At 36.1% G+C, this 11,369-nt stretch overlaps 1 protein-coding gene across 1 annotated transcript in view; it reads right to left on the reverse strand.

Annotated features, from left to right (window-relative positions):
• The window catches only part of LOC106938809 (neurogenic locus notch homolog protein 2-like), a 71,400-nt gene that overhangs the window by 42,108 nt on the left and 17,923 nt on the right, over window positions 1-11,369 (reverse strand). Inside the window, exons 8-15 of the mRNA XM_015020985.1 lie at window positions 11,060-11,178; window positions 10,953-10,959; window positions 10,336-10,620; window positions 9,358-9,480; window positions 9,143-9,256; window positions 6,339-6,452; window positions 5,173-5,286; window positions 1,339-1,536 (exon numbers count right to left, since the gene is read on the reverse strand). Of these exons, the coding sequence (XP_014876471.1) occupies window positions 1,339-1,536; window positions 5,173-5,286; window positions 6,339-6,452; window positions 9,143-9,256; window positions 9,358-9,480; window positions 10,336-10,620; window positions 10,953-10,959; window positions 11,060-11,178 (1,074 nt within the window). The remainder of the gene's footprint in view (window positions 1-1,338; window positions 1,537-5,172; window positions 5,287-6,338; window positions 6,453-9,142; window positions 9,257-9,357; window positions 9,481-10,335; window positions 10,621-10,952; window positions 10,960-11,059; window positions 11,179-11,369) is intronic.

An 11,369-nucleotide genomic window follows, 5' to 3' on the forward strand; every position in this document is an offset into this window, starting at 1 on the left:
ATCTCGGGTGGGTGTTTCTGTCTCTTAAAGAGAAAATTTTTTTTTTTTTGTGTGTGTGTGTGTGTGTGTGTGTGTGTGTGTGTGTGTGTGTGTGTGTGTGTGTGTGTGTTGGGAATATTATGAAATAGTTGGCTGATGCAATGATCAGAAATTTTGTAAGGGTCTGATCTGTTGATACAGATTTTAGTCAAAAGACAATCTAAAAAAGAAATCTAAAAGAAGAGTTCCAGGTTACACACCTCTCTCTGCATCACTGGAGATCTCTGAATCTAAACATACAGTAAAATCCTTCAGGATGCAAGACAGAGGTATCTATCCAAATAAAACCTAAGTGCACGTTAAAAATTTTAATGATTGCAGAAGGGATGCCTTAAACCATAATTAGAATCTTACACAAATGTACAGCAAGACTGTTACAGTCAGTGTTGCTACATTATTAAAGCAGGCTCAGTATGTACTTCTTGTACTGTAAGTAGACTTGTACTGCAATGTAGAGATTTTCAGGAGGCCGCATGTGTTGACAAATCCAGCATGATAGGCAGATTTGGTAAAACAGAGCAACTTTGTAGCAACAGCTCTTCTTGTTATTCAGCAACAACCTAAATAAATAGAGCACATATTATCAGGATATGTCCTGTGATGATGTCCTTTCTTGAAGCTTCTGCAACCTTCTCTTGTTAGGCCAAATGTTTTTCCCTCAGTAACATTATACATATTGATGAATGCTGCTGGAGCCTAAAATATGCTTTATTAAGTGATAGGGAAGCCTCCCCCCCCCAGAAATTTAGCTTCAGACTGAAGGGGCAACAAGATTTCTCTCTCAAGGCATGTGTAAAGTTTTACTTTGTTCTTAATTAGCTGTAGCTGTGGTTTATATGTTATCTGCTACAAACTCAAAGGAAGGTGATTTAGCAATCTAACTGTCCTGAAAACATCTTCTTCCATAATTAAAAATATTTTGAGACACATTCTAATGTGTTTTATCCACTTTCTTTACAGACGTTTTGTTTTACGGTAACTGTAAACCTTAATAATTACACTGCGAGAATGACTTTACTTCTCCTCCCCAAACTTTACATACTGAATAGAACTCCTATAAGCCAATGACCCCCCTATAAAGATAAATGTGTTCACAAATATCAGGGACTTACTTACTACTGTGCCTCTTTAGAAAATCCTGAAACAGATTTTAAAGCCAGAAGATGACTGGCGCAAAGCACAACAAATTAGATGTGTGTATGCGCGTGCGCAAGTGTGTGTATGAATGCATGTCTGGAGATTTCCTCCCATCTTGAGGGCCTGTTATTAAGAATGTTGCCAACATAAGCTGTTTCTTACCATCATAGCAGAAACCGTGAAAACAGGGACTAGAGCTGCACTCATCCACATTGATTTCACAACGGGGGCCAGAGAAGCCCTGACGACAGTGACAGCGGAAGCCCAAAGGAAAACGGTCCTGATCCAACTCTTCCACACACACAGCACCGTTCTCGCAGGGATTATTGGCCTCACAGGGCAAGAATTCACACTTATAACCTGAAGTTAGGAAAGGAGGAAACACACACATAGAGGGACCATGCAGAACAAAAGAATCTCTATAGACATACAATTCAGCTGTAAAAAAAAAAAAAAAAAAATGGTGTCACCTACAGGGTTTAACTAAATATCTACTAAGGACACTGTATTATGCTCAGTGAAGCTCACTTGGGCAACTAGAAACAAATTAAGTCAGAAACGCACACTTAATTGATAAATAAACTGGCATAATCAACTTCTTATAAACCATTTCTGAAATCCTGTAAAATAATCCAAGTAGTAGATTTAAAGTCTGTGTATGACTAATACTATCATAGTCCATACAATCATGTCCCTCCAAATGGCTTAATATTAAAAATATTTAGTTTTATAAGCACCTAAAACAAAATATCTGTTTTGCTTCTTCTACAGCAATGACAAATAAGTTTGTTCAAAACTCAGTAAAACACAGACTTAAGTCAAATATGTTGCACCATGGCAGAACCAGGAACAAGTCACCACAGCAGAACAGAATAGAGTAAATTGTGATTTTCACAAAAAAAAAAAGTATGTGAAGTGTATTCAAGACTCACAGTGTAATATGATGCATACAGTAGGCTTTCAATTCAAAGTGATATATTATTTCAGTCAGTTCCGCTGCGGCCGCCACACGACCTGTCATGGAAACCCGCACGACGCCACCAGCTCTTGCGCTGCTAAAGATGGGCTGAGTGTGCTATGTTGGTAACCAGGTGGGTGAGCAGTGGTATGCACTGTGCTGACTCACCATTTCTAGTGGCTGTAACACCTAAAATAAAATAATTATTTATGTTGCGCTTTTCTCTGGGTTACAGATAACATAGTCATCAACCTGTCATCAGGCAAATGGACAAACATTGAGGGCTGTTTTCTCACCAATCGTGTTTGCAGAGTGCCAACATTCAAATGGTCAAATCTTCTACAGTTTGGAGACTTGTTGCTGGTTTTGTTGTGCCCAGTCACAAATGTTAAAGTACACAATTAGAATCATTCCCAGACAGACAGACAATGTGTGAAGCACACATAAACAATGTCAGCAATCTAACATGTAACTAAAATAAAAAATAAAATAAATAAATATATATATAAATATAAATATATATATATATATATATATATATATATATATATATATATGAAATGTCTTTGTGTAGAAGCCTAATGATGCCATGCAGTGCTTGTGAATTATGCCATAAACAATAAATCAATAATAAAAAAGCTAAAACAAACACTTTGGGATTTTGTCCTACCTCTGATAATCTCTGCAAAATAAATAAAATGTTTTTGATCCAAATAAGTCATTGCCAATAAAATTAGCTGTAAAAAAGAATATACTTTGAACAAAACTTAAAAAAAAAAAAAAAAAAAAAAAAAACACTTAAATGTTCACTTAAAGGCAATTGTATTATGTACAATTCCTGATTTCTTTTAGGGTGTACATACACCCGATTTGGTGTGATGGAAGGTAGTTCAATTTCTAAGAAAACAAATAAATAAAACATAACAGAAAAAAGTATTAATCCACTTAGAATTGCAGACTGAAGAGCTATATTTTCATCTGGACTCTAAAATTTCTCGACTCCCATTGCCAGTTTGAAATGTCTTTGTGTAAATTATTAGTGCTTCTTTTTTTTTTTTTAGTAATCACTTCCTCTGCCTTGCTTCAGCAAGGTTCAGATTTGTGAAGTGCTGTCTTGATTATTGTCTTTTCAAGGGGACCTCACAGCCAATGAGCTAATTAGAACTGTGAGAGTGGTACTGCGGTTTGAACAAGGGTTCATTCAAAATGTGTAAAGGTAGAGTCTGGCTGAATGTCTTTCATATGTTTTAATGATTTGCAATGAGCTGCTCTTAGGAACTGAAGTACAAAAATTTTAACTAGGTTATTTGAAGTTAATGGCAGACTTTTTTTTTTGAAGCCACTTAGAAATTAATTAAAATACTGCTGCACTTCAATAAATTAAAACATAAAAAATTAATTAATTTCTGTAATTTAACTCAAAAAGTGAAACTGATGTCAATCCATCGATTTGTGGTGTATAACCACGTATCTGCCGGTGGGCAGGAGGCAGGCTATGCACTGGACAGGCCTCAAACTGTCAATCCATTATACATACGGAGTTAGATATGTCCAGCATTCATTTTTATGATTATAGCTAATAAAATCCCAAATGATTTTTCTCAGAAAACTTTGTTACATTTCAGGAATTTTTTTTAACCAGAAGTACTAAAGTCAGTCCTTGAGGTTCAGCATCCAGTATGTTTTAGTTCTAACCTGCGTACATGGAGACGACTGACGACTCATCAGTTGTTAGCAAAGAGTCATTGACACAAAGTAACAAAAGTCTATTCGTAGAGAAGCTGGCAGTTAAATTTCTGTATCTAATCAAGTGAATGGAAAGTTGAGAAGAAAAAGTGTGGAGAAAAAAAGATGCACAAGCAGAAGGCTAACTGCAGCTTGTGAAGCAAAGTACATTCAAGAGTTTGGGGGCAGATGCTCAAGAGCCACTGAGGGCAGATATATTCAGGACCAGGAGCTGCATTCCTTTTGTTAAACCTTATACATAGAGGACATGGATCACAACTGTCACATTGCTGGAGTTAAGCCAATCTTGACCCAGAGACTATTTCAGGCCCATCTTATAAAGAAGAAAATAGATTGGACTGTTACACAGTGTTCCAAAGTCGTCTTTTCAGATTAAAAGAAACATTGCATTTGACGGAAACCAAGGACACAAAGTCAGGAAGAGAATTGGAGGGGCACTGGCTTGGGTTTCAATAGAACCGTCCACAGTTAGTGGTCATTTGGGGAGCCATGCCATATGTTGGTGTTGGGTTACTGTGTTCTCTGAAGACCAAAATCACTGTAGCTATCTACCAGGTAATTTTAGAGAACCTTATACTTCTTTTTGCTGAAAAGCCTTATGGATATACCGATTTCACTTCCCAGGAGGGCTTTGCACCTGCAGACACTGTCAAATGGATTGGTATGTGGGGTTTTAGCAGTGATTTCACTGTGCTGGACTGGCCAAACTCATCAAACCTAAAATTCAAAGAGGATCTATGGAGTGCTGTTAAGAGGAAGATGCAATGTTAGATCCAACAAAGCAGGGCAACTCAAGTACACCATTATATTAATCTTCTTTTTTTTTTTTAAACCTCAGCAGTCACAAGAAATTGCTATCATGCCACAGTCAATATTGCACCGACCATAACCACAAATTTCACTTTCTAACTGAAATACTAAAAATAATTATACATTTTTTAATAATTTTTATAACCTGATATGCACCTGTACTGATCACAATGAATAATGGAATCTAAATCAAAGATTTCTCAAACCACCTCAAAGCCTTTAGCTTTTATATGCACCGGTAATGTTGCAAAGTGCCACTCCTTCTATCTAACAAAGTGATGAAGTCGACACTTGGGTGGCCCAAACTTGACCGGGGCTTACATCAGTCTAATCACGCCCGTATTCTTTCTTTAACCTGAGATACAAAATGAAGACGTACTCATTTTAATGTGTCATATGAAGTGAGTTCAGGTGGGTGAAAATAATAGTATGTGAAGTTAATTAACTTTGCTTTTTGTCCCCCTTCTCTCAGTGCTCATTACCTTTAAATGGAGCCACACACTGGCAGAAGTAATTACCGGGCAGGTCAATGCACGTTGCGCCATTCTTGCAAGGAGATGAAGCACACTCATCAATGTCAAGCTCACATTCTGTACCTTTGACAGAAAATAGCACAAATTGATAAATATGTTGTAGTGAAGGGTGACTTGCACAAAGAATGCAGGTAATTAATTTAATGTTTGTGCCACAAACACTTCATGATCTGTGTCATAAGGGATCACTACTGTCCAACAGGTTTCTTAGCATTAGTGACTCAGAACAATTATTTTTATCTTATTGAAAAATGCATCCAAATATCTTGGGTAACCAACATGAACTTGACAAAATTAAATGTTTAGGAGAAAGGGCGCTTTGCAAATATTACTCACCAAACAAAACACAACAATGATACCTGGGACTGCGAAACAGAATTAAAGAATGTAATATATTTCAAGTAGTGATGCGACATGGTGTTCAGTGTACTTAGTATGGAATTTCACACATTATCTGTAATATGTCTGGAAAAATAGAAACGAGCCAATTAGTGAGCATAGACTTGCCTGTGCAAACAACCAGAGTTTGGGTAATTTACCCAATAATTCATTCTCTGTGAGAATTATTTGGGGTTGTCAGGAAACTGTTGAGAAGCAATTACTGTGTTTGACTTTGAAGAGTGGAATTGATGTATCTCCCAATTAATCTCAACTTGTCTTTGTAAAAAACAAAAATAAAGAAAACTTGATGGTTTTTTTATTGCTTTTCTCTCCACCTTGCTTTCAATTGGTGTTAGTAGTTATTTGCTTAAGAACATTGAACTGTAAGACAATAGTCTTGAAAAAGTGAGTTTGGCTGCAATGACTGTCGATTTTCATTTGTATCGATGTGTAAAGTAAGTGCCCTAGAAAAATGTTAGGAAACCTTTAATCATTTTAATTGATAATTTGCCATTTTAAGTCTTACTAGTTTAAGAAGAATGAAAGACAAAGCAAAAAAAAATTACTGTTGAAGCTTATTGTTCAACTTAAAGTTTCTACTGTAAATCAGAAATGTTTCTATAATCCGATGCACATGGCTAGCAAGACTATTAGAACAGGAGGTAGAAAGTCAGAAAATTCTAGGTCTAAATGAGACAAAAGATGAAGAATTCCCCTTAGCAAAATGTACAAACCTGTAAAGCCAAACTTGCACACACATTTGTAGCCATGAAGAAGGTCGACACATGTAGCATTGTGCAGGCAAGGAGAGGAAATGCATTCATCTATATTGACTTCACAGAAGTTACCTGTGATAAAAAACAACATGAAATAAAACAAAAGATGAATAAAGTAAAATCATGACAAGTGTCGATGTGACGGCTTGGTTTACACCAACAATAAATGTGATAAAACAAAGATGTACAAAATAGGTACACCAGCTCTGTAGACCCATTATAGGCTGTGCATTGCTCCACCTTTTTTGGGCAAAGTCAACAAAGCAGCTGAACAGCAAACACACAAAGCAACAAGATGTTTCCTTTTCCTTTTTGCACTATCACTGTCTCACACATTTACAGCCTGTGTGAGCGCAAGAGGAGGCTGTTACAAAGTGTGAAATGCCAACATGATAATGGGTCTTTGAATTACGCCAACAATTCATGTAATTACAGAGTACTGCTTGTGCTGCTCTTGTAACACTACAAAGGACAGAACTTGCTGTATAGCCTCACTACCTTCCCTGAAGATGAGCCATGAAGGTTTGCATGTAGTTCATGTTGACATATTGATTTTCTTTTTTTTTTTTTTTTTTTTTTTTTTGGTCAAAGTCTATTGTCAGTAAGAAAGAAAACAGAGACTTTCACAAATACTTTGGAAAAATGCAAAGATTTTTAAGTTCTTGAAAACCAGGAACAATCTCTATCTGTGTTTAGATTTTTCTTAAGCAAACATGTTAAAGTAAAAAACAACAATGTATTCAGGTTTTTTTTAATATTTTGTCACATGATTTGAATCCAACAAATTAAAAACAGAATTAAATTTCTGTTATTTAAATTAACAGAAATTAAATAATAATTTCTGTAAGTAAAAAGGAAAAAAAAAAAAAAAAAAAAGAAAAAAACTATTCTAACAAACCTGGCCCTGGGCAAAAAAGTAAAAACTGATTAAAGCTAATAATTGGTTGAGCTGTCCTTGGTTGCAACAGTTGCAACACTTTCAAGTAACTTTATTTTAGCTTAGTCTCATTAGACTAATTTAAACCATAAATGGCCTCTTCAAGGTCAAGCTATGCATCCCAATTTGATTTAAGTCCAGACTTTGATCAAACCACTTCAAAAAATTATTTTTATTGGCAGCTAATGCCGACCGAACGTGTTCCGCACGTCGAAAATTTGTCAAACGCCTCAAGTTGGACATTTGTGCACTTTGAAGTCAGACGTTGATATCGAGCATCAAAAAAGCTCTAGACGCATGTTGGGAGGAGCGTCTTGGCTCTCGCGTTCTTTTCCTCTCCGGGTCTCTTTGAACAATGGCAGATAAAATTGAGAAATTGGCTTGGCTTTATTTACTGAAAGCGAGAGGATGTAGTTTGCTGACCTGCACTGGTGCCTACATCTTCTGCCAGGACACCAACTACAGGCCACTACGTCACATAGCAGAATCTCTCCGTTTGGTTGACGTCTGCGTGACAGTTTCAACAAATATGCAAAGTTACATAGCGTAGCTTTGAAGTTATTCAGATCAATCCCTATGGTGGACAACTCAGTTACAAAATTTCTCACTCTTTGTTTATTAACTTTAGTATTGAGTTGTAGCCATTTCTAGTAAATCTATTACTGCATCAGATTTAAATTCTGGTTTTCACCACAGTATTAGGATATACTTTCCAACACTGCTAATGTATAGTTAAATGTAGACAAGTGTCAATGAAGGCAGTACTCACTTAATTGCAGTTGCATGTGCTGCTTGTGTGCTTGAGTGTGTAAATAACTTAATCCATTAGCAGCTAAATAAGTGGTGTAACAGTTCAGTGTGTTGTTCTTTGGAGACCAAAGAACAACACATTTCATGTCCTCTTTCTCAGTCAGTTAGTTGCTTTATCAGTAGCGGGCCATGTAGCTTATCCTCTATAACAAGGCACCTCATGCGCCTATGCATCATCATTATTATTATCAAACAGAAGAAATAAAAAAAAAGGCAGTTTTCATTTTTTTGTCCCAGGCAGGTAAGCATTCAAACTTTAAAAAATAAAATAAAATAAAAATGTTGTAAAACAATAAACAGGAAACCAACAACAGAGTACAACTTTTTAATGTAATAAAAAACCTCAGGAGCAATCAATCAAACTTGCTCTGATAAAACAAAGTCAGAGTTAAGATAGTAAAATATCAAAGGATATTTGAGAGGCATCTTGATTTAATGTTGAAATTGGACTTTAAATGCATTTTAATTCTCACTGTTCAGTTGTGAACAGGAGTGTCAGTCAGCTTCAATCAGTGTTAGCTATATTTACAATACAATTGATCATTCTGTTAATTACTCATTTAAGCAGGTGTACATGTTTATAGCAATCTAATTGATAATTAATTGTGCACCTACATACTTGAATATTAAAGTTTGTTTTTTATTCTCTGAGCTGCATCTTCTTTAAACACCTACAGTTTTCTTTTAAAAGCTACTAAAAACAGCTTTTGTAGTGGCTGTCATAACACCAAGGAGACAGCTGTGACACTAGTTAAATAAACAACACAGAGATCTGTGAGTGAATAACAGGTGAGACTGATCAGCAGACAACTTGTCAAAGGATCCTTGGAGATGTGGCAGAGGAGGAAAGTGTGAACTGAACTCACAACCATCAAATCCAACAGATTTGATACTAGCTATTAAAAAAAAAAAATCCTTAACTGTTATGACTATATCATCTAATAACTGAAAAATGCTTTAAAAGTGTATCTTAAATTAACAAGGAATTTAAAGAATCTAAGAAATTCTCACCCACCTGTTATTCCAGCAGGACAGTCGCAACTAAATGAGTTGAGCTCATCAATGCATGACCCCCCATTTTCGCAAGGGCGACTCAGACATTCATTCACTTCAATCTCACAGTTATTTCCTAAAAAAATGTTTGAGAGCAGAATATGTTGATTGCTTCTTAAAACAGAAAAAAAGCCACATCACTACATAAGGAATGACTTCAAGATAGCTCTCACTTACCAATAAATCCAGGTGCGCAGAAGCAATTATAGCCATTCAGAGAGTCTTTACAAATGCTGAGGAGTCCACATGGATCCAGTTCACAATCATCAATGTTTATCTCACAAAACTGACCTGTTAAACCTGTAGAGAACAGGCTGTTAGCTCATTCTAGATAAAACATTGTAATACTGTTATACGACTGCTGCAACCACTGCTACTAACATATGATTGATTGATGACTCTATATCAGATGTGTGGCAAATAAATTAAATGGTACATTTAATCTAACATTTCTGAAAAGATTGAGGAAGATGCATCCGCTTAGTTAAACTTGCCCTTTTCTTCTGCATAGTCAAGCAAGTGAAGTAATCATTTAGGTACATTATTCCGAGCAAAACTCTCATATATATACATGTGCACATGCTGACATACAAATATAACATAATACAACATGATGATGTGATCGAAATATCACAGCGTTGAGCATTATGTGTCGTCGATATGGCCTGTGATGTAACACAGGCCTTCATAATAATTTATGTCATCGACAATAAAGTTTTTTTTATTTTTTTTTATTTTCACTTTTTGTTCTTTTAGTATTACCACTACCAGGTAAAAAAAAAAAAAAAAAGATACATTTGCATTGATAAATTAGGCTTAACAGTCATTTTGTCATTATAATATGAACCTAAAATGTATGGCTTTGCCTGTACATTCCCTAACAGTAGACTCTTACTTTGATGAAAATCCAACACATTCCAACACACAGACATCCTGTGCATTATCAGTGCTTTGAAGTCAACTCACATCCTGATGAGCTAAGCCCCGACTTACACAATGCATAAAGGCTACTGCGGGTTGTTGCTTAAGGCCAAAGAGATTAAACTCCTACAGAGAAGAAAGCTGAACAAGTGAAAGCATCAGCTGGAAGTGTGCCTGCTATGTACATGATTCAGTCGAGGGGAAGCCTCTGCTTCAGCTGAAGGGCGAACCCACCTGGTAAACAATCGCATTCGAAACCTCTTGACAGATCCACACATGCTGAACCGTGTTGACAAAGGCCGTCAACACAGTGGTTTATAGGTGTCTCACAGCGTGTTCCCGTGTTGCCATGATGGCACACACATCTATAAGTACTTTTCAGCTCTTCACAGAGAATGGTCCCTTCAGGGTCACATGGATTTGACACACACTGGTTCACCGACGACGAGCAGTCTCCGCCACTGTAGCCTGAAAAAGAGGCAGGATCAAAGAAGAGAGTGATGTGCCGTAAGCGGTTTCCTTATGCCTACCTACACATGGCAGGATTCACATATTTTGATTTCACATGATGCTCCAGTTGCCTGTGATTTTTATGGTTGCTGATTTTTACTATTTAAGCAGACTAGGGAGAAAATGGTAAAAAAAAAAAAAAAAAAAAGAAAACACGCACTGGCAGTGGCTTCAAATAAGCTGTGATTATGTTCAGAGGTTAATGTGTTTGTCATTGATTTCACAGCAATAAACAACATTAATATGTTTTCATTACAGACAGAACTCACAAAGGAGACCGCATTAAGCATGAAAAGGTCCAGGTAAACACAATAGCCTAACATGGTGTAATCTATATTCACCACACCACTATATCAAAGGCTTAGCCCACATATTAAATCTAATAGGAATTTAGATAAATTCACATAACTCAATTTATTAAAAAAAAAAAAAAAAAAAAAAAAAAAACTTTTCCTAAGGGGCAAATGCACTGTACTTCCTCAGTGTAAGAAAGGAAACAAGTTCCTCCATTTCTACAGAGGAGTGGGTCAGTTGTGCATGCAGACAAAGATATGGAGCAATTCTTACCTGAAAGATTTGAATGACATGCATAAGACAAATAAATGACAGTGGCTCTGAAAAAGTTTTTCACATCTCTTTTAAATGGAATTCACAACAAATGTTGACTCAAAGCGCTTTGCAAAAAAAAAAAAAAAAAAAAAAAAAACGACATATGTTCCAATTGATCCTTGTTAATGAGAAAGAGGAAAAACATGAAG

The sequence above is a fragment of the Poecilia latipinna genome, unplaced genomic scaffold, assembly GCF_001443285.1.
Source record: "Poecilia latipinna isolate Pla-1442-1.1 unplaced genomic scaffold, P_latipinna-1.0 Scaffold2697, whole genome shotgun sequence".
Classification (NCBI taxonomy): Eukaryota; Metazoa; Chordata; class Actinopteri; order Cyprinodontiformes; family Poeciliidae; genus Poecilia; species Poecilia latipinna.